Source organism: Calliphora vicina, chromosome 2 (genome assembly GCF_958450345.1).
Source record: "Calliphora vicina chromosome 2, idCalVici1.1, whole genome shotgun sequence".
Lineage (NCBI taxonomy): Eukaryota > Metazoa > Arthropoda > Insecta > Diptera > Calliphoridae > Calliphora > Calliphora vicina.
The window spans coordinates 73500680-73525920 of NC_088781.1; the positions used below are offsets into that span (position 1 = coordinate 73500680).

At 34.1% G+C, this 25241-nt stretch overlaps 1 protein-coding gene across 2 annotated transcripts in view; it reads left to right on the forward strand.

Annotated features, from left to right (window-relative positions):
- The window catches only part of ClpP (Caseinolytic protease proteolytic subunit), a 37773-nt gene extending 18436 nt beyond the window's left edge, over window positions 1-19337 (forward strand). For both annotated transcript variants that reach the window (XM_065501210.1, XM_065501211.1), the window contains exon 3: window positions 18847-19337. In XM_065501210.1, the coding sequence (XP_065357282.1) occupies window positions 18847-19107 (261 nt within the window). In that variant the 3' untranslated portion in view covers window positions 19108-19337. The remainder of the gene's footprint in view (window positions 1-18846) is intronic.
- The last annotated feature ends 5904 nt before the right edge of the window (window positions 19338-25241 follow it).

The window sequence follows — 25241 nt, forward strand, 5'->3', positions numbered from 1 at the left end:
ATATTTTTGCCTCAGTTCCTTTAGTGTGATTGATTTTCTTTCAAAATATACTATGAAAATAATATGTTCTCTGCTATTGTCCATAGACTTAGTAACAATTTTGACATTAGTACATTTAAGACCCAATTGTAGCAATCGAGTCTTCACAACAGATGGGTCAGTTTTATCCAGTCCCAAAAGGACGGCCTTATAGGGCTTTTCATTTTTTTGGGCATAAGTAAAATACTCCAAATCAAATTTTTTAGTAAGTGCATCACATACTTTATCATACTCTTCTATATTGGTGCAAAATAATTTCAAACCAATTGAAATTTTACGTATAGAGTAGTCTTTTACATTTAATATTCTACATATTTCATGTACTTGCTCCATTTGACATTTTAAAATTGTTATAGGTGGTATGGTCACCTTAACAGCTGGTTCGATAACAACTTCGTCATTATCGTCATCATCGAGAGTTTGTAGTGGTGTATAAAAATTGTGGTTTGTAGTTCTCTGAGAGCTACTTACAGTTGCTTGTCTCTTACTCATGTTGTGCCCATGTGAGGCAACAATAACATCTTCAACGTTTCTGCGCTTAATTTTGTTTTTATTTTTTATTTGTTTGAAGTGATAAACAAAACACGGGGGAGTAGAAAAAAAATACCGTACACTTTTGTCTGTAGATCAAAAGTAACAAGAATAATATGACTTTACACATCAGTTGATAGTGCAAGACTGGTTCAAATCTTATATCTAATAATTATTATTTAATTAGTCCAGCCAGTGCCGGACGAAAAAATTTTGTATTCATGTTGTTTTGGTTAAATTGGCATTCTTCCTTCTAGATTAGGTCTGCTGTGTCCCTCCTTCTTAATCGAGTGTGGCCACGGTTATCTAATATGTTGCGGGCCAGCGGGTTTTTTAAATATTTTTGTACATTTTTCGAGATTTCAGTTTTTACAATGGGCACGTTAAGATCTTTGTGTATATTCGCGTTTTTGATATACCAGGGGGCAACTGTAATCATTCTTAGAAACTTGTTTTGGCGTCTTTGAATCTTTTCTACATTTGACGCTGAGGCCGTGCCCCATAACTGTATGCCATAACACCATATCGGTTTTATGATCATGTTATAAAGTAGAAGTTTACAATCTAAACTAAGCGTAGAGTTTCTGCCAATAAGCCAATTAATTTGAATTGATTTCAATTTCATTTGAGTCAACTTTGCATCTATATGGCGACGATCGAGATGTATTCCGAGGTATTTCACTTCCGATTGTTGAATTACTGTTTGGTTATTGATATGAATAGTGGGGCATGATTCTCTACGCAATGTAAATGTTATGTGTGTACATTTTTGCTCGTTGACTTTAATTTTCCATTGTTTTAACCATTTTTCTAATTCAAATATGTGGTTTTGTAAGTAACGAGACGCTTGTTTTCATGGATGCTTAGAATAGCAGTATCATCAGCAAATGTTGATGTATGAGTGCGATTGTTAGTTGGCATATCAGACGAATATACTGCCTTGGGGGACTCCAGCTTCAATGGGTTGTGCAGTACTTCAATGGGTTGTGCAGTAAATTTTGACTCAGTTTGTATATTAATCCAGCATGCCATACCTTATCAAACGCTTGAGAGATGTCGATGAAGAGTGCGGAACAGTATTTCTTTTCTTCAAACGCTTTTCTCACCATATTTACAAGTCTATGGGTTTGTTCGATAGTACTGTGTTTTCTTCTAAATCCAAATTGATGATTCGGAATACAATTGTTTTCAGTTAACATCGGGTACAACTTGTTCATAAGTATCTTCTCAAATAGCTTTGATATATTAGACAATAGGCTGATGGGTCTGTATGATTCTTGGGATTTAAATCAACAATAGCATTTTCGATCTCTCGAATCTCAAAACGTAGTACGGGTACGGCTGCTCCAAAATGGGGTGCAACAGGTGGCAACTCAATTGCTTCGTTTGACGTGTTCGGTGTAAATACTTTTTTTAAATGATTAACAAACAGATTCCCTTTTCCAGTATCATTTATTGCCCAACCACCACTTGAATTTCGCATGGGGGACTTACATATAACGGGTCTTTTAAGACTTTTTGTTGCTCGCCATAATGAGTAATCCGATTGCGGGGTTGCGTCCAGGCTTACTAAATATTTATTCAATGATTCCATTTTTCGAAATTCCAAGAGCTTTTTAAGTCTTTTTATACAATCTTTAAGCTTCGATTTTAGTTGGGGGATCTGTCAATTGCCACTCTCTGCGAAATCTTCTTTTTTCATTTAAGAGCCGTTCGACATCTGTAGAATTAATTCTATTATATCTGATTTGTCGGGGGGTTCGGGTAGCATGTTGAGCAGCCAGTTTGAGATTTTTATCGAAATTGATAAGAGAGTGATCGATGTTTTCTGGTGTTCAGCGGTATGTTTTCCGAGCAATGTGTACTGAGGTATTTTTTATATTTGATCCAATTTATTCTTGTGCCTGCCATCGCTAAATTACCAGTCGGGGATACAATTTCTAGGGGGCTCAATAAATTAACAATAGTGGGTGTAGGATTCAATAGGATTCAATTTAAATCATTTCTCTAGGGATATTTTTCATCACGCTAAAATTTATAACATCCGGTATTTTTCGTGGGTCAGTAGGCCAGTAAGTAGGTTGGCCGCTCGAAAGCACATTCAAATCCATTTTAGAAATTGTATCGAACAAAACACGACCTTTAGGGGTAATCAGTCGTGATCCCCAGAATGTGTGCTTAGCATTATAATCGCCAGCAGCCAGGAAACGGGGGCCTAGTGATTTAAAAAATCTATTATATAGACTTTCTGTAATTGAGAATCTGTAAATGAGTATATTGATGAAATCACTAAGTTTCGATGAAAATCTTCAAGACAGATTGTAGTAGCTTGAAGATAATCTTCGCAAAAATCACACATTAAGTAGTGTTTGATTCGAGTTTTTATTAAAATTGCCGAGCCTCCGCATGCTCTACCTCTGGGGTCTTTGGTGTCATATATTACATATCCATTTATTCGTAATGAACTTCTGGACGTCAAATGAGTTTCAGAAAACAGCATTACATCAATTTGTTGGTTTCCTAAAAAATATTCGAGTTCGTTTTTGTGTTGGCGTATGCCGTTTGCATTCCAAAAACATATTCTTAGGCAGTTCATGGTCTGTTAAGCACAGCCTGCAATAACATTGATTGCATCTTAAGCATTTCTTGCATCATGTTACTCATTGAGTTTGTAAAGTTATTTACCGATTGCACAAGAGTTTCTATTGTAGATTCTAGTCGGGTATAATGCAAAAAATGTATTATGCCACGCCCCACCGCCCACAGACCTAAAATAAAAAATCTGACAATTTACAATTCTGAAGGTTCCTTGAAAATTTCATCAAAATCGGTCCAGCCGTTTTTGAGTTCATTCGGAACATACCCACATACATACAAACATCCATTTTTATATATATAGATTATAATAATTCACAGTTTACAATTGCTTAGACTAACAATTGATGATTATGCTCAATGAAGGTTAGAGAATTTTTAAAGAAAAGAAAGTAAAAAAGTGATATTCAGTAATGGTAGGTCACTTTTGTTATACATTAGCACTTTCAACAATATGTATAAGAAGGACTTTTTTAAAATAATTCTGAGAAAATTTTATAACCCTGAGCCGCAATGGAAGTTTGTTCCAAATTCTTCTAATTCTAACATCAAACAATTTTTCAAATGTGTCTAGAGTTTGTGGAAAAGTTAAACAATTGATATATGTATAGAGGGCATCTATACCTAATAGTCTTGTAAAATAGTAATAATGATCTTGTTTGTGCGTGAAATAAAAAAAGAAATAAAAATGTGTTTTTATTTTGTTTATATTAAAAAATTATTTTCTTTATTATATTACCTTTATGTTTGAGAATACGTTGTATAGGTCTTAGCGATCAAGCTACGATTAGATTATTACATGCAAAACAAAGTGGCGAACAATGCTTAAGAAAAGTACCGTTAACGGTTTTACTCGTTACAATTTAGAAAAAAATATCCCCACCCAAGGGTGAACAAAAGGGAGTATACACATACAAAAAAAACTAACTTAAACATTGCCGGCCACCTTGCAACAACAAAGAACGTTGCAACAAATTTTAAATTAAATAGGTAATAATAATAGAAAATGTAAACTTAAATCATATAATTTTTTTATTTTTTTTTCAATTCATTTATTTTTTCAAATAACAAGTTGGTCATACGACCAGGCCAGACCAGCTGGTATATATGTAGATATAAATAAAAAGGTTCCCATAGAACAAGGTCTATGGGATGTAGTTTGACACAGACTATATACTGTACTCAAGAGAGTATGGTTTTGAATCAGACCATGAACTGGGCCCTTAACGAGGGGCTTGGCCAGAAATGACCCAACCAAAAATGGTGTATTGAGCCATAGGAAGTCCCGGGTTCGAATAGATTTTACCTCTCATAATTTGCGGTGCTACCTCAGGACCAATTACGAGCGCGACTGTTCCGGACATATTAAAACTCGGATCTGCCAATTGCATACCCTCAAAATGATCTTTTATAGTGTCCGAAACCGTTTCTACAGGAGTTTTTATGCCATGCATTGTTTTTATCTTTACCGTCAATGAAATTTGTCGCGATGCCTCATAAAGAGAACATATATTGACTTTGCAAAATTTTTCTTCATTAACGGTGGAGACGGCCAGCTTTAGGTTTGCCACTAAACTTGAGCAAATATAGCTCATGCTACAGCAAAGGTCTAAAACTGCCCGTACCCGAATGCTCTTGTCCGAAATGAGCAGCAAAACAGTAGCCGTTGGAGAAAACGACACGGGGTGAAACAATGGCATTGACGGAAGTTCATTCAAAACAGCAGGTCGAGGATCGCTAGTTCGCGAGCGTTTTTTAGATTTCATTTGTTTCGCCGCGACGTTATTGTCATAGTGTAACATCGAATGATGTTTTCCTTTACATGTTTTACAACATCCTTGACTTGAGCAATCGCGGGAAATATGATTTGCGGAAAAACAACGAGAGCAATAATGGTGTAGTAGCACCATCCTAATTCTCTTTTCACAAGTCATATTTATGAATTTACGACACGAAGACAATTGATGCTTGCGATCACAAATGCGACAATTTTTAGCAACGTTTCGCGAATTCCCGACCGGATTCGAACCAGAGGCTTCCACGGCACCTGATACTGGGTCAGGATTTGTAGTTATGTTGGCGTCAGGAGCCGGTACCACTGCAGGGGCAGAGGAATTTTCAGGTGAGGTCAAAGGGACCTCTTGGTCAGTGACCACGATGGCTGTTGAGCTCTCGATGACAGCGACAACTTCAGACTGGCTGGTAGAACCTGTAGTAGTAGTCGTGGCAGCTGAGTCCACCTCCATTGTCTCATCGTAATCCTCAAGCAAAGCTTCTTCCGACAAGTGAGTAAGAGGATCCATGATACTAGGAAACAATGAAGGTTAACAAAACAATTTTTAAACAGTTTCACTGGTTAAAACAACCAGTTTTGTAATTGGTCGCTTTATTATCCCGTTTTCTGTACGTATGTCCGCGACGCGTACGTGATTATCGCTTCCTGGATAAGTCCTAACGACTCTTCCCATTTTCCAAGAAGTGGGTGACAATTGCTCATTTCGTATGACAACTAAGTCTCCGTCTGCTATATCTCTTTCTGGATATTTCCACTTATATCGTTTGTGAAGACCTGACAAGTACTCTTCCTTCCATCTACGACAAAAGTGATGAGTCAGTGCTTTAACTTTCCTATAACGATTTAGAAGACTAAGCGGCGAGTCATAAATTGACGGTTCAGGTGGAGCTAGTATAGGCGACCCTATTAAGAAATGACCTGGTGTAAGAGCCACTATCTCATTAGGATTATCATTCATAGGGCATAATGGTCGAGAATTTAGACATCCCTCAATTCTAGCGAGGACAGTAGAAAGTTCCTCAAAGGTATATTTACCGGAATGTGCATCTTTACGAAAGTGCAGTTTGAAACTTCGAACTCCCGCTTCCCACAAACATCCCATATGGGGAGCACCAGCAGGAATAAAACGCCATGAAAGGCCGTTGATGCCAAACGTCGAACACATCCTAGCCCTACAAAATTCGTCCCGTTATCCGAAAAGATCTTACGTGGACAACCGCGTCTCGAAATAAATCGATTAAATGCCGCTAAAAATTTATCTGTTGATAAATCTGAAGTTACTTCTAAGTGTACGGCTTTGGTGGCGAAACATACAAAAATACAGACATAGGCCTTTAAGATCTGACACGACCTACCGTTCAAATTTTTCATGTCGAAGGGACCAGCGAAATCAACTCCTGTTGTTGTAAACGGTCGATCCAAGTTCGTCCGTTCTGGGGGTAAGGCAGCCATTAGTTGAGTGCAAGCGCGTTTACGATCCAACACGCATCGCTTACAGCGATTAACAATAGTTCTAACAAGTGTCTTTAAACGAGGAATCCAATATTCGATTCGTATTATCCTTAGCATTAGTTGATTTCCACCATGAATGGAAGTCTTGTGAATAAATTCTGCTAAAAGGAGCGTGAAGCGACATGAATATGGCAATAAAGTAGGATGCCGTTCCGTATAAACCAATGAAGGCGACCTAGCCAATCGACCATTAAGTCTCATGACACCCTCATTGTCAAGAAACGGATTTAGAGGTAAAAGTGAACTTTTAGAAGAAAGCGGTCTTTTTTCTAATAGACACTTGTATTCCTCCACGAAATTAACTTTTTGGGCCACAAGGACCAAACGTAGTTTCACATGTCTCACTTCATTTTCAGACAGCGTTAAGGTGTCATACGAATATCGGATTCAGCAGTGATAGATTCTTGAGATTCCAAGTAGACTTTTCGTCCCGAAGCCATTGCGGACCATTCCACCAAAGAGAGCTCTGAGCTAAAAGAGAAGGTGTTGGGGGATCTGTCAATTGCCACTCTCTGCGAAATCTTCTTTTTTCATTTAAGAGCCGTTCGACATCTGTAGAATTAATTCTATTATATCTGATTTGTCGGGGGGTTCGGGTAGCATGTTGAGCAGCCAGTTTGAGATTTTTATCGAAATTGATAAGAGAGTGATCGATGTTTTCTGGTGTTCAGCGGTATGTTTTCCGAGCAATGTGTACTGAGGTATTTTTTATATTTGATCCAATTTATTCTTGTGCCTGCCATCGCTAAATTACCAGTCGGGGATACAATTTCTAGGGGGCTCAATAAATTAACAATAGTGGGTGTAGGATTCAATAGGATTCAATTTAAATCATTTCTCTAGGGATATTTTTCATCACGCTAAAATTTATAACATCCGGTATTTTTCGTGGGTCAGTAGGCCAGTAAGTAGGTTGGCCGCTCGAAAGCACATTCAAATCCATTTTAGAAATTGTATCGAACAAAACACGACCTTTAGGGGTAATCAGTCGTGATCCCCAGAATGTGTGCTTAGCATTATAATCGCCAGCAGCCAGGAAACGGGGGCCTAGTGATTTAAAAAATCTATTATATAGACTTTCTGTAATTGAGAATCTGTAAATGAGTATATTGATGAAATCACTAAGTTTCGATGAAAATCTTCAAGACAGATTGTAGTAGCTTGAAGATAATCTTCGCAAAAATCACACATTAAGTAGTGTTTGATTCGAGTTTTTATTAAAATTGCCGAGCCTCCGCATGCTCTACCTCTGGGGTCTTTGGTGTCATATATTACATATCCATTTATTCGTAATGAACTTCTGGACGTCAAATGAGTTTCAGAAAACAGCATTACATCAATTTGTTGGTTTCCTAAAAAATATTCGAGTTCGTTTTTGTGTTGGCGTATGCCGTTTGCATTCCAAAAACATATTCTTAGGCAGTTCATGGTCTGTTAAGCACAGCCTGCAATAACATTGATTGCATCTTAAGCATTTCTTGCATCATGTTACTCATTGAGTTTGTAAAGTTATTTACCGATTGCACAAGAGTTTCTATTGTAGATTCTAGTCGGGTATAATGCAAAAAATGTATTATGCCACGCCCCACCGCCCACAGACCTAAAATAAAAAATCTGACAATTTACAATTCTGAAGGTTCCTTGAAAATTTCATCAAAATCGGTCCAGCCGTTTTTGAGTTCATTCGGAACATACCCACATACATACAAACATCCATTTTTATATATATAGATTATAATAATTCACAGTTTACAATTGCTTAGACTAACAATTGATGATTATGCTCAATGAAGGTTAGAGAATTTTTAAAGAAAAGAAAGTAAAAAAGTGATATTCAGTAATGGTAGGTCACTTTTGTTATACATTAGCACTTTCAACAATATGTATAAGAAGGACTTTTTTAGAATAATTCTGAGAAAATTTTATAACCCTGAGCCGCAATGGAAGTTTGTTCCAAATTCTTCTAATTCTAACATCAAACAATTTTTCAAATGTGTCTAGAGTTTGTGGAAAAGTTAAACAATTGATATATGTATAGAGGGCATCTATACCTAATAGTCTTGTAAAATAGTAATAATGATCTTGTTTGTGCGTGAAATAAAAAAAGAAATAAAAATGTGTTTTTATTTTGTTTATATTAAAAAATTATTTTCTTTATTATATTACCTTTATGTTTGAGAATACGTTGTATAGGTCTTAGCGATCAAGCTACGATTAGATTATTACATGCAAAACAAAGTGGCGAACAATGCTTAAGAAAAGTACCGTTAACGGTTTTACTCGTTACAATTTAGAAAAAAATATCCCCACCCAAGGGTGAACAAAAGGGAGTATACACATACAAAAAAAACTAACTTAAACATTGCCGGCCACCTTGCAACAACAAAGAACGTTGCAACAAATTTTAAATTAAATAGGTAATAATAATAGAAAATGTAAACTTAAATCATATAATTTTTTTATTTTTTTTTCAATTCATTTATTTTTTCAAATAACAAGTTGGTCATACGACCAGGCCAGACCAGCTGGTATATATGTAGATATAAATAAAAAGGTTCCCATAGAACAAGGTCTATGGGATGTAGTTTGACACAGACTATATACTGTACTCAAGAGAGTATGGTTTTGAATCAGACCATGAACTGGGCCCTTAACGAGGGGCTTGGCCAGAAATGACCCAACCAAAAATGGTGTATTGAGCCATAGGAAGTCCCGGGTTCGAATAGATTTTACCTCTCATAATTTGCGGTGCTACCTCAGGACCAATTACGAGCGCGACTGTTCCGGACATATTAAAACTCGGATCTGCCAATTGCATACCCTCAAAATGATCTTTTATAGTGTCCGAAACCGTTTCTACAGGAGTTTTTATGCCATGCATTGTTTTTATCTTTACCGTCAATGAAATTTGTCGCGATGCCTCATAAAGAGAACATATATTGACTTTGCAAAATTTTTCTTCATTAACGGTGGAGACGGCCAGCTTTAGGTTTGCCACTAAACTTGAGCAAATATAGCTCATGCTACAGCAAAGGTCTAAAACTGCCCGTACCCGAATGCTCTTGTCCGAAATGAGCAGCAAAACAGTAGCCGTTGGAGAAAACGACACGGGGTGAAACAATGGCATTGACGGAAGTTCATTCAAAACAGCAGGTCGAGGATCGCTAGTTCGCGAGCGTTTTTTAGATTTCATTTGTTTCGCCGCGACGTTATTGTCATAGTGTAACATCGAATGATGTTTTCCTTTACATGTTTTACAACATCCTTGACTTGAGCAATCGCGGGAAATATGATTTGCGGAAAAACAACGAGAGCAATAATGGTGTAGTAGCACCATCCTAATTCTCTTTTCACAAGTCATATTTATGAATTTACGACACGAAGACAATTGATGCTTGCGATCACAAATGCGACAATTTTTAGCAACGTTTCGCGAATTCCCGACCGGATTCGAACCAGAGGCTTCCACGGCACCTGATACTGGGTCAGGATTTGTAGTTATGTTGGCGTCAGGAGCCGGTACCACTGCAGGGGCAGAGGAATTTTCAGGTGAGGTCAAAGGGACCTCTTGGTCAGTGACCACGATGGCTGTTGAGCTCTCGATGACAGCGACAACTTCAGACTGGCTGGTAGAACCTGTAGTAGTAGTCGTGGCAGCTGAGTCCACCTCCATTGTCTCATCGTAATCCTCAAGCAAAGCTTCTTCCGACAAGTGAGTAAGAGGATCCATGATACTAGGAAACAATGAAGGTTAACAAAACAATTTTTAAACAGTTTCACTGGTTAAAACAACCAGTTTTGTAATTGGTCGCTTTATTATCCCGTTTTCTGTACGTATGTCCGCGACGCGTACGTGATTATCGCTTCCTGGATAAGTCCTAACGACTCTTCCCATTTTCCAAGAAGTGGGTGACAATTGCTCATTTCGTATGACAACTAAGTCTCCGTCTGCTATATCTCTTTCTGGATATTTCCACTTATATCGTTTGTGAAGACCTGACAAGTACTCTTCCTTCCATCTACGACAAAAGTGATGAGTCAGTGCTTTAACTTTCCTATAACGATTTAGAAGACTAAGCGGCGAGTCATAAATTGACGGTTCAGGTGGAGCTAGTATAGGCGACCCTATTAAGAAATGACCTGGTGTAAGAGCCACTATCTCATTAGGATTATCATTCATAGGGCATAATGGTCGAGAATTTAGACATCCCTCAATTCTAGCGAGGACAGTAGAAAGTTCCTCAAAGGTATATTTACCGGAATGTGCATCTTTACGAAAGTGCAGTTTGAAACTTCGAACTCCCGCTTCCCACAAACATCCCATATGGGGAGCACCAGCAGGAATAAAACGCCATGAAAGGCCGTTGATGCCAAACGTCGAACACATCCTAGCCCTACAAAATTCGTCCCGTTATCCGAAAAGATCTTACGTGGACAACCGCGTCTCGAAATAAATCGATTAAATGCCGCTAAAAATTTATCTGTTGATAAATCTGAAGTTACTTCTAAGTGTACGGCTTTGGTGGCGAAACATACAAAAATACAGACATAGGCCTTTAAGATCTGACACGACCTACCGTTCAAATTTTTCATGTCGAAGGGACCAGCGAAATCAACTCCTGTTGTTGTAAACGGTCGATCCAAGTTCGTCCGTTCTGGGGGTAAGGCAGCCATTAGTTGAGTGCAAGCGCGTTTACGATCCAACACGCATCGCTTACAGCGATTAACAATAGTTCTAACAAGTGTCTTTAAACGAGGAATCCAATATTCGATTCGTATTATCCTTAGCATTAGTTGATTTCCACCATGAATGGAAGTCTTGTGAATAAATTCTGCTAAAAGGAGCGTGAAGCGACATGAATATGGCAATAAAGTAGGATGCCGTTCCGTATAAACCAATGAAGGCGACCTAGCCAATCGACCATTAAGTCTCATGACACCCTCATTGTCAAGAAACGGATTTAGAGGTAAAAGTGAACTTTTAGAAGAAAGCGGTCTTTTTTCTAATAGACACTTGTATTCCTCCACGAAATTAACTTTTTGGGCCACAAGGACCAAACGTAGTTTCACATGTCTCACTTCATTTTCAGACAGCGTTAAGGTGTCATACGAATATCGGATTCAGCAGTGATAGATTCTTGAGATTCCAAGTAGACTTTTCGTCCCGAAGCCATTGCGGACCATTCCACCAAAGAGAGCTCTGAGCTAAAAGAGAAGGTGTAACTCCTCTACTTCCTAAATCTGCTGGATTTTCCTCAGATCTGACATGATGCCAATTATGTTTGCCTACAATTTCCTGTATCTTGCAAACTCGATTTGCAACAAAGGTTGCCCAAGAACAGGGGTCTTTCCTTAACCAGGAAAGGACGATCGTAGAATCAGTGCAACAATAAACCTGGTGTAATGGAATGTCAATTTCACACAACACGGCCTTCGAAAGGTCTGCCGCTAACACAGCACCACGATCAAAGCGGTTTCAACATCATGAGTCCCCGTGAGTACGTCGTCAACGTACATACCTTTACTAAGAATTTTCGATGCAAGTGGATATTGACTCTCAGAATCATCTGCCAATTCTAATAAAGTACGGATGGCCAGACGCCAAAGGTCACAGTCTGTAATTCATACTGCTTTAAATCCTCCGTAGGAGAATCGCGAAACAAAATATGCTGAAATGGAGTATGAGACTTGTCAAGCCTTATCTGTCTATACATTTGAGTAATATCACAATTAAAAACAAAGCGAAAAAATCTCCAACGTAAAATCAGTAGGACTAAATCTACCTGAAGGGTAGGACCGACAAACAAACAATCGTTAAGACTAAATCCACTAGAAGTTTTATTTGACGTATTAAAAACTACTCTCAATTTAGTAATTTTACGATCCAGTTTTATCACAGGATGATGTGGCAAATAACATGAAGAAATGGAAGACGATGTCTCCACTATTGGCTTCATGTGACCCAAACCCAAATATTCTTTAACTACTTCGTCATACATTTCCTTAATTTGTGGTTTCCTCAATAGTGAAATGGAAATGGAAGACGATGTCTCCACTATTGGCTTCATGTGACCCAAACCCAAATATTCTTTAACTACTTCGTCATACATTTCCTTAATTTGTGGTTTCCTCAATAGTGAAGCTTCTGTTCTCAAAAATTGCGCCCTAACATTTTGTCTTAAAGAACCTAACGAAAGCTTTTCCGGAAATTCAGGCTTGAAAGGAAGTGTCACTATATATCGCCCATCAGTTCCTCTGTGAGTTGTGCGCTTGTAGTTCTCTTCACAAATCCTATCATAAAAGGACAGTAACATTCCAAACGAATATCGTGTTTTGAGCTAATAACGACCCTAAAAAGTTTGTACGAATTCCCCTTAATATAATTTGAGGATACAAATCTGCACCTAGAAGCAGATCAACCGGTCTGCAATTGAAAAACTGAGAATCAGCCAATTGGAGATTCGGTAAATTCCTACAAAGTTCATCCGTCATAACAAACGATGGTAAATTACCCGATATACATATTTGGTAAAACAAGAGCTGTAGTACTTAAATTAATAGAAGTGTCCAAAGGAGAGCCTATTTCTATCGAGCAAAGTTTAGTAGCGGTTGCAGTAATCGTCTGGTTGACACCAGAGATTTGAGCATTTGTCAAATGCGTCGAAATCTTTAAACGATTCTGCACGCGTTCAGAAATTAACAACGTTTCCGAACCAGGGTCAATGAGGGCTCGAGCCGGGTATGTCATACCTTGGTGACGTATATTCACCATAGCAGTCCCTAAAAGTACAGTCCGATTATTGGACAAGTGGAACACCTGTCGATTTGAGGGACCTGGGTTATTCTTTCTAGAAGTAGACGCTGAAGATTCCACAGGTCTAGAGTTGATTGGTGGAGATGCCACGACAGAACTCGCGCCTGTATTTGAATTTTCAGTCGAATCGTCTGAGGATGAAGTACTCCTATGCAGCAAAGTGTGATGTCTCTTCTCACAAGTTGAACAGCTATGAACACTTGTGCAATTTCTAACCTCATGTGTTCTTGATAAACAATTGACACAACAATGGTGTCTCTTAATTGTAGAAAATCTTTCAGAAACTGAAGGATTCTTGAAACGCTTACAATCGCGTAGGAAATGGCTTTGATTTTTACATAAAACGCAAAAATGAGAATTTGATGCAGAATTAGCATGATGTGTCTTTACCTTTTGTACCGATGGTACTTTTGTCTACGGAGTTTCCCGAATATCACGAAGACATTCCAAAGTTTGAATCCTTTCTGTTAGAAAAGCATCCATGTCTTTCCAACATGATAACGCAAAATTATCCTTAATGCTCTGTTCCCATAAAGTTACAGAGCAGTCAGGAAGTCGCTGTACACATAAAAAGACTAGAATCGGATCCCAATTCTCTGTCGGAACTTTATACACCGACAACGCGGCAAGACAACTATTAATAAACGATCTATACGTATTCTGATATTTCGAGCTAGTCACTTCAGTATCATCAGGTTTAGTGTCCTCAGAGGTCGTCAAATAATCTAGACATTGTTCATATGTCATAAGGTCCCACAACTTATTCAATTCATCTCTGTGAAAACCTATTGTGAACGCAGTATGTACTTCATCGCGAGTATTATTAAATTCGGCTTCAAAACGGATAAGAGCATCCGAAGCTCTAATAAAACGGTCAAGTGGTGTAATAGACATGTTTATTACTTTTTCTTTTATATAAATTACAAGTTTAAAAATAACAACTTTAATTTAATCAAACGCAATAATAGTCAAACTGACCGACAGTAGAGTGACCACTTTTATAGGAAGAAGAAGAAATAGCAAACACTAATGTCTATGGCCCATAATCATAGTCAAACACTAAAGTCGGTTCTTTTTAAAAACAACTTTAATATAAAAACCAGCTTTTAATTATTTTGTAACTATAGTCAAAATTAAAGTATGTTTTTAATTGAACCGACTTTAACTGGGTGCCACCTCAAATATAGAAAATGTTTTCATACAATATACAACAAAATATAGATAAGTGGCACCGCTAACAGCTGACATAGAAATTTAAAAAAAAAAAACAAAAAAGGTAAACAATAAAAGTAAACGCGGAATCTACAGAAAAAAGCAGTTTGTGGTGGAAAAATGGAATAAATAAGATTAATATCATATTTAAGATATTTTGGTACTAATTTTATTGACAACTGTTCAATAATTGCAAAATTTCTGCCAATATCTTGTAACATAAACATTTTTGACTTTTTGTCGAACTCTTTTACTTGGTGAAGAACAGCTGATGCTGTTGTTAAATGAGTTAAAAACAGCTTCAGCTAGTTTTATATTTACAGTCGACTTTAACGTCAAAAGTATATTTTATCTTGTCTATGGTAGACCTAAAGTCCACTCTTAAGTAAAGACGACTTTATTTCTCTTAAAATATACTTTATTTCTGACTATGATTATGGGCCTATGTATTTATTTAATATCAACAAAAAACACAACACTATTTCCACCACTTGTTATTTATTAATAAGCACAATTAATAATATTAATTTTAATTAATTTTTTTTTTCGTTTAAAACTCGAAAGATCTTTATTTTGTCACAAAAAATTAGCAAATTATCAAAATAAATTTAGTTTCTATAATTCTGTCCGTCCACGTAAACAAACCCGCAGTTGATATTTTCTAGTAGTAGAAAACGAAACACAAAGCAAGTGTCAAATAAAGTGAGGGTTGGAAAAGCGACCAACTACAACAAACACACAGTAATATTTTAACTAATATGTATGTATATGTGAGTGTTCCCAGCAGTTCTAGGAGACAGTATCGAACTAGTGATTTTACCCATCATTTAGGGTGGGAGCTAGTTACTTCAATAGCCACGTGACTAGTCATTTTAACACGGGCATGTCCTAGGCAGGGGGTCAATTGCCTCTTTTTGATTACAATGGGACTGTCTAATAGCTGGTCCAAAGTAGGCACGCATTGGATTCACAAACTGGTTACATAGCGTCAGTTACCTTGCTAGCTTTGTAACTGGTTACTTGATCAGCTACTTGACTAGTTTTTTTAACACGTGCAGTTCCTAAGCAGAGGGTCAATTGACCCTTTTGATTACAATGTGACTATCGGATAGCTGATCGAAGGTAGTCAACGCTTCTGGTGGGTAAAATAAACTGCAGTACAAAAAAAAGTTTGAAGTGACTTCATCATAGGTTACTAAGAGACACTAAAGTGACTATTGACTTCATGCTATGTTACATGCGATATCAGTATACTTAAGCAAAAATAAAAATAAACTGTATTAGAATTATATTAACACAATTTGTAAAAAACCAGTTTGTACGAATTACTCACAAAACGTTTAAAGTGACTACACTCTAGATTACTTTGTACGAATTACTCACAAAACGTTTAAAGTGACTACACTCTAGATTACTTAGAGACACTTAAGTGACAATTGTCTTCACGCTAGATTACTTGGGATGCATAACGTAACCAATTGTCTTCTCTCTGCACTACAAAGTGCACACACGTGTCAAATGACCAAAATATATAAAATGGAGTCAGCCAAATGATAAGACATTTGTGACAATTACTGTCTTTAAGGGATACATTGACTACTTGCTTAACTGCTGGGTTTGTTTAAAAACTTTTATTTGTAATAAACAAAATAAATAAAAAACACTTTTCTTTTACAAAATTCACTGCACTTTTTTATAAAGAAATTCAAGTACGCACCTTATTATTTTGTAAATATGTTTTCCAAAAATAAGAAATAGACGATGGTAATTGCGGAAAGTGTCCAAAAAATGGCGATCCTTTTATGACGATAAAATAAAAAAAAGGAGATACAAATTAATGTGTGTTCTTCGTACTTGTTTTATGTGTGGCAAAAAATCCGGTTCGAAGGACCAAATGTTTGTGCGTGAAATAAAAAAAGAAATAAAACTGTGTTTTTATTTTGTTTATATAAAAAAATTATTTTCTTTATTATATTACCTTTATGTTTGAGAATACGTTGTATGGGTCTTAGCCATCAAGCTATATGCAAAACAAAGTGGCGAACAATGCTTAACAAAAGTACCGTTAACGGTTTTATTCGTTACAATTTAGAAAAAAATATCCCCACCCAAGGGTGAACAAAAGGGAGTATACACATACAAAAAAACTAACTTAAACAATCACATGTCCTCAATTAATATCAAAGCTTCATTGAAAAATTTCCTCGCCCAGTTGCAAATTTGGCCATTTTCCAGATGTACGGCCATTGATGTCTTTCATCAATGGCAAATGAAAAATGCGCCAAATTGCTTCGTTACTGCTAACATAGCGGCCCATTTGAAGTTGATTGACTTCATCGTTGAAATTCTCCGCACTAACTCACCATGTCACTGCCTTTGGTTACATATTTGCAGACGTATTTGATATGTGGGAGTGGACAATTTTTCTTTCTGTAAAACACTTTTGTACACTATTGCGAACATTTAAACAAAAAATTACCCAAATCCGTCCAGGCGTTCTGCGATTTTAGATATATCGAAAAAAGTGGGCGTCATAAATATTTGTTTTAGTAAAAACTTAAATTGGAAAATTAGCAAAATTGGTGCAGCCGTTTTCCGATAAATCGTAAAAAGTAGGCGTAGTCAATTTTTCTTTCAGTAAAAACTTAAATTGGATTATTACGAACATTTAGAAAAAATTTTGCCATATCGGTGCAGCCGTGCAGTCATTTATTCTTTCCGTAAAAACCTAAGTTGGACTATGACGAACATTTGACGAAAAAAATTGTCCAAATCGGTCTAGCCGTTCTCAACTGATGCAGTTACCAACGAATGACATTTGATTTTATTTATATAGAATAGATTGTACAAATTCATTACACATTAAAAATTTTGGCATTTAATCGGTATTTATAAATTTATCATCTTTTTCCGGAAATGTTCCCATTAAAGTTTCCCATTTTCCCTTAATCTAAAGTGATAATTTATTTTTGTTTTTATAGAATTTATTAATTGAAAATAGTTATAAGAATCTCAAGTATTATTTACTTGTAATATTGTTATTTTGGTCTATAAGGCTTGATATTACATTAATGATTAAATAAATAAATAAAGTTTTTATAGTTGCTTGCTTTACCTTTTTGAACGAAATTGTACACTTACGCTTAAAATCGGACATGCCCTGGGATACCTTTCCTGTGATCTTTAACATTACCTCGTCCACCATCCATATACAGATTTTAACCCGGTAGTTGTTCAATGTCTGCCAATTCATAAGTTTCATTATTCATCACACAAAAGGTGTATTTTTTAATCTGGATCTTTCTGAACTTTATATGACTTCAACACAGCATTTGCTTTGGCTCTGCGCACAAAATAATCAGTGCATTTAACTTTACGAGCTGATTTTTTGATAGAAGTGTCCGGTGCTATTCGAAAGAGTTGAGTTGTTCGACTTCTTTTGCCTTACCAATATGTGTTTTACCTTTTTTTTCTTCCCTATCCAGGTTTCCTTTCATGTATAAGTCTTCCTTATTATTTTCAAATAATAATAAAATATAATACCCTCTGAATGAAACATAAAGACCAAATTATTTTTCAGATACTCTTATTTTTTGAAAATCTATTCCACTCTATAGGCGTACAAATGTCACGTACGATGATATGGAATTGCCCATATAGGAAACAAAAATTTATTTATCAGTTATTTTTAATACCAACGCCACGGTGGTTAGTAAACTAACCACTTCACTCCACAAAACCTTGGAATGGAGTGGTTTTTTCATGTTTTGATACATTTTTTCTTACTTTTTATAATACACTAACCTTGATTAAAGTAAAAATGCAATTGTTTTGATTTTAAACTTATACACAAAAAAGCGTGGATGAAAGAGTTAATGGCTTTGAACCTTCAGATCTTTTGCAATTTTTTTTTTGAAAGTCCATATAGAATTTGTTTGAACATTTTTAATTATTTTTACGTACTTTTTTCGGTAACCATTTTTACTAAAATTACAATTGAAAATGAATGATTTAGAAAATATAATATCTGACATATTTTTAAAATTGAAAGTGATTAAAATAATTATAATTTGTTGGGCAAAGGATAAGTTATGGCTGGAATAGTGTGCTTAAGTTTTTTTTTTGACTCAGTCTTTACTTGATAATTTTTAGATTTAAACTACATACTTTTTTAAATTTAATTTTAAAAAATTTTATTACTGTTTATAAAAAAACAATAAAAATCAATTTAACAGTTTGTACGAACTATTAATTTACAATACATATAACAATATAAATTTCGCTGTGCTGTTATTTCGACCGCATTTGTACATATTTATTTTCTAACACTATTTTTTTATTCTTTTAGGGCCAAGCTACTGATATCCAAATTCAAGCAGAGGAAATAGTGAAATTAAAAAAGCAATTGACCAATATATACGTTAAACATACAAAGCAAACTTATGATTTATTATATCAACGGATGGAGCGTGATAATTTTATGTCTCCAGAGGAAGCAAAACAATTGGGACTAATAGATCATGTTCTGGAGCATCCTCCAGAAACTGTGGGAGGAACAATCTCCGATGACAATGCCATTGAAAATAATAAACACGATAATGACAAATAATACATAAATATAAACGAAATGCCAATATGTTATACATACATTTGTTGTAAATTAATTTGTTTAAATATCATTTTTGTTACAAAAGATTAGCTATGTTTTATTAAAAAGGTGTTATTACTTAGCATTTTTAACATAACAGCATCTTTTTAGTTTATTTTAGTTAATTTGACAAATTATTTTTGTTATCATTTAAAATAAAATTAAAATTATACATATTTCCATTACAAAAATTTGTTTTTTGCTTCACATTGTTAAAGTGTATATCCGGCACTGTAGTTGTTTCGCAAGCATACTGGCAGACTGAAATTTTTGAGCGATACAAACATCAACAGAAATTGTATTTTAAAATTTATTATCGGTCGGAAAATAACTGCGGGACATTGCTTAAGTAATAAAGTCACTAAAGAACCTCATTGAGTAGATTAAGATCTGTGACGGGTACGTTTGTTTTCAGGAACAGCTCACAACAAATGGCTCTAGTGGCACAGAACAAAACAAAACCTCATCTTCATCGAAGGTTACACTGGCATATGATGGTCATTTTGGTCCAAATTGTTTTTTTTATTTAAATGCACTTTATTTAACTAAACTATTTTTTTTAATAAAAATCGGCAAAAACTTGCTTATGTTTCTTTACTTTTTTTGTTTATTTACATTTTTTTTCTGAGTACTGTCATGTTATGATAATGACGTGCCATGATAGTAACGTGCAGATGGTAACGACGTTCTTAAAAGGGTCATTCACAATAAAGAACACTGTCAAAAGAACATAGAATGACCTTACAGTGCTCTTGTAAATGAAAAATTGTGAAAAAACCCGAGGGGTGTTGATGGGCACGATCGTCCATGATAACCTCAACACGCATATTTTAAAACCATGTTGATCATTGTGTGTTTAACGATTATAGTGTGTGCTTGATAATTCATCCATATCATTAAAACATTGACATCTTAAATTACTTCTTGCTATGAAACCTCTAAATTTAAAAGCCAACTAACTGTATCAAATAGTTAAAAAAAATAAAAGTTTTAACTTATTACTTGATTTGAATTCATTCAATTACTTTATATTCAGCAAAGGTAAGAAATTAAGTAGTAATACTTTGATAAATTTCAAAGATATTTAGTTTTTTTTTTGCGTTTTTAAATGCATTATTTATCATATTGGGCAGTATCGTAATACTCTACCTAAATACAATTATTTGTATAATGGTATTATTGTTATTTCCTAATATGTATTATGAATAATGTTCATTAAAATATAAATAGTAGATATCAATTATTAATTTGGTTGTTTTGTAAAAAAAAAGGAATCATCAGTGTGCCATCTAGGGTCGAAAAACAAAACTAATATTTGAGCTTAGTGAAGACATCAAAATTATGGCAGCCACAGTGAATTCGCCCTAGGTATAAAATATCAAATAGAGGTTAAACTGTGAAATAAAATTTATCATACAACAAGTATACGAATCAAAACCAGGGTAAGCCGTTATTTTTAAAACAACAATACAGAAAACCGTTAGATGACACTGGTGACATAGTTTGCAAAAAAAGAAACCTAAGGGACCTTTGAAGGTCAATATTTCTACAAAGGTCACCTTGAAGTTAAGAAATAGAATTGAAAAAAAAAGAAACGAATTAACACAAAACTGATCGTTATATGTTCTGTATATGTGTATGTGTGTTGCATATGTTATATAAACGTTGTATATTTATAGTTGTGTAAAAATTATTTTTTTTAAATAATATTTATAGTTATTTAAAATTCTTATTTATTTTTAATTTTACTACAAAATTCCTAATTTATATCATTACTTAATTAAAATATTAGTATATATAAATATAAAGCTTATAGTATTATTAAAGCCCAAAACACTAAAAAAAAAAAAAACTTTTAATACAAATTTAACATTTATATACATAAGAACATATGTCAACATTTCTTATTTTATATTGAAATTTTGATACTTTAAGAATTTATATGTTTTTTTAAAGTATTATTGTTTAAAATAATGTTGAAAAGTTAACATAATTAGTTAATAGATAAAGAAAAAAAAACAAACAAGATTAACATATCATAAAACAAATTAAATTAACATATTCTAAATAAGTAAATAACTAAATATAATTAATAAATAACTAACTAAATAAATAACGAAATAAGTAAATATAATAACAAATAAACTAATAAATAAACAAATATAATAACAATTAAATGTATTAATAAATAAAATTATAACTGAATAAATATAATCATAAATAAACAAATAAACAAAAAAATAAATAGATAAATAAAATAATAAACTAATAAACAAATAATAATGATAATAAATAAATAATTGATATGAAATAATATAAAAGAAAATTTAAATACAATAATAAATAAAACCTAAACTTAAATTAATAAATGAAATAAAAGATAAAACAATATATAAAACAATAAATAAATAATAATTAAATATTCTAAAAAAAAAATAAAGACATAAAACTATTAAAATTATAATAATTTTATTTGGTAAAAAAAAAAACAATAAAACAACAATAAAGAAAACAAAAAAAAAAAAATAGATCTAAAATTTAATTCTAATAAATGACATATACTAAGTCGAAATATTTCAAAAATCTAGATAAACTGATTTCAAAACTTTGAAATCTTATTAAAATAGTTTACTTTTAGATATCTGATGCTTTTCTTTATTGTTAATTGTTAATCTAAACTCTGGCTACTTAATTTTAAAATCTATCTTAAATGCGAATAGAATTGTTGTATATAAAATCATTGATATTGAATATAATTTAATAATTGTAAATATTGAAAATCATTTTATATAAAAAATTATAATTTAGTAAAATCTTATAATACTGAAATTATATTGTATTAGAATTGTATTATGTAAAAATTATATTACTATTGTTATTATGTAATTGCATAGTAATTATCATTAAAAATTTGTGTGTAAATTATATTTATTGAATAAAAATATTGTTTATATATAATGATAATTTGAAATAATAAGCCTATTATTAATCATGGAAGGCTAAACTAACAACAGGTAATGGTGTGGATCGAACGAAGGTGAAGTGTGTATGATTTAGGGACTTCTAGAACTCATAGTGAAGGTGACCAGAAGTCAAGGATGACTGAAATATTGTCATACTAGGGGAGGGCAACCTTCGAGGACAATTCCATCTCTGTCTTCAGGCAAAATCCCAACCTTCATTAGCATATGTAAAAATTCCTACAGTCGCAAGTCCGTCCGTTACAATTGATTTTCAAACCTAAGTGTTCTGTCCAATGTTTTATGTATTTTCCCGGCACGAAACTTTTTAAATGTGTTCAAATCTAGTGGAAAGAACCACTCCCAATCTGACGAGCTCAAGCCGTCCGAAGACCAGCGTGCCACGTTCCACTACCTCTACGGTTTGTCACATTTTGGCGCCCAACGTGTGAGCATTTTTTTTTAAAAATGCCATACAATTCAATATCGAAATCTTTAAGGAAATAACGCATGTCCCGGAAGATGTATCATGTAATACGTCATGCCTGCGTAGCGGCGATATTTTCCAAAAAGATTGAAATATTGAGGAACGGATTAGTTCAAATCGAATTGAATCAATTGGAGTATGTCATAAACATCATGATTATAAAGTCAATAGTTTATTTGCGACTCCAATAGATCCAAAGAGAGGAGACCTATGAAGTTCAATAAATGTAGTATTGTCCTGTGTTTTGTCTAACTATTGCGTCCGTACAAATACGATTTGTAAACCGAATTAAAACATCTTATTCACATATGCAAAATTTTACTTAGTTTTCTGAAAGAAAACAAAAATGTTAAAATTTTATTTAAAACAAAGAAAAATTAGGTATACATAGCATTTAACTTATGATTAAATTCATAAAAACTTAAAATGCTTAAAATACTTAATAAATTTTGTTGAAATGGAGGTTACCAGCATAAACCACACCAATCCCTTGTCGGTTCACATCAAACCTGTATCCTGAAAATAGAAAATCAAAAATAACAATTAAATAACATATATCTTATATTTGAAGAATATTTAAATATATTGTATATTTTATAAAAGCAAATTAAATTATCTAACTAACTTAACTAATATATTTTTCGAATATCTACTAATATTTATATAGTGTTGTTTCGTTTATGTATTGTATATTTATATCTAATACTTTAAAACACTAATATTGTTATTTCTAACAAGTACAACTGGACACACGTTTCCATAATTATAAAACATTTATTTATTTATTTTCTTTTCATCAATTTAAAATACTATTTTTTCTATCACTTGTTAAATATTCTCTTTAACAAAATCAAGTTTGTTTCTCAAGTCTTTTGTTTTGTTTGTTTATATTCACACAACAAAACAAGATAATTGTTTACCATTTTTTTAGGTTTATTATTAATCTTTTTACTTAAAAATATAATAGTTCAGATCCAAAAGGTTAATTTAAGGTGAATCCTAGTTTTTTTTAGTTTTAGTAGCTTTTGTAACTAGCAGTTTTAGACTTCTTTTTTTTTTTTTTCCTTTTTGTTTTGGTTAATATTCCTACTGTTAAAATGGAAGGACCAGACTTAAGATCCAAAAACAAGAAACAGGGTCAGAATAAATCAACACCAGCAAGAACAACAGCAAATACCAATACTGTCCATACTACAACAACGACAACAAATACTATCCCAACAAATACTATCCCAACACTAATGTCTTTAGCTTTTCCACAAATACCGGTAACAAACCAACAAACGACGTCATCACCAAACACAGATGCGACTTTAACGTCACCTCAGTATAGTTCACAGTTTGCTCAAGAAATTAGGCAACAATATAATTCCCAACGAGTGTTGAATTTAAATCAAAACTTAGGAGTCGGAAATGAAACCGTAATAAACACACGTCATTGAAACAGGTGATGCAACACCAAAGAAGATGCGTTACTATCCCGTAAGCCCAGCTGTACAGAAACTAACATATGCAGAACTGGATAGAATGTTAGAACTAGATGTAATAGAAATCGCGCAAGAAGCAGAATGGAATAATAGAACTACACTAGTTATTAAACCTAACAAAAACCGATTATGTTTGGATGCGAGGGAACTAAACAAGGATCATCCAAGTAAACGAAAATCTTGTCCTTCAGTTCAGATGGTACCACTTTGTCCATCAGCCGACATAGGCGTTGTGCAGCGTTGCACAAGCCGAATGGCATTACCTTAAATTGGTAATGTGGTCTACCTTGAACCGTGAACGCTGTTTTTGGCCGGCTTGATTCCTCTAAAGGAATCTGCCAAAATGCATCCTTTAGATCTATGGCTGATATGTAGTGCGTATCTCCTAATCGTGCTAGTAAGCCATCAATGTTTGGAAGGGGGTACGCATCCTTTTTCGTGACCTTGTTTAGTTCCCTCGCATCCAAACATAATCGGTTTTTGTTAGGTTTAATAACTAGTGTAGTTCTATTATTCCATTCTGCTTCTTGCGCGATTTCTATTACATCTAGTTCTAACATTCTATCCAGTTCTGCATATGTTAGTTTCTGTACAGCTGGGCTTACGGGATAGTAACGCATCTTCTTTGGTGTTGCATCACCTGTTTCAATGACGTGTGTTTCTAAACTCGTTTTTCCCAAACCATATTTTGTGTAACATTTGAAATAGTTTTTAACTTCATCCAAAATTTGTTGTTGTTGTGCACTCAATTGATGAACATTGCTGTTGTTTTCTACATCCTGTGAGATTTCGTTAATATAATCATTTCCGGTACAAATTCTTATTCCAATATTTTTCCAAAAATCGTATCCTAAGATCAGTTCTTGCTGCAAATTGGGTACTAAGTATAGTAATATTTCTTTTTCTTTCAAACCTATTTTCGCCAAAACCTTTACTTTTCCTATTATCTGATGACCATTTCCATCAGCTGTTCTAATTGATGATTTGAAATCTAATATTTTACATGCCATTTTTCTAACATTTTCTAAACAATTTTTCCCTAGACAACTTATAGAGGCCCCACTGTCCATGAGTCCTTTCAAAGTTATACCATTAATCTCTAGGTCCATGTACGGTCGTATGTCTGTGTCCGATTCTAAACGAGTTGACGCGATTTCTTTT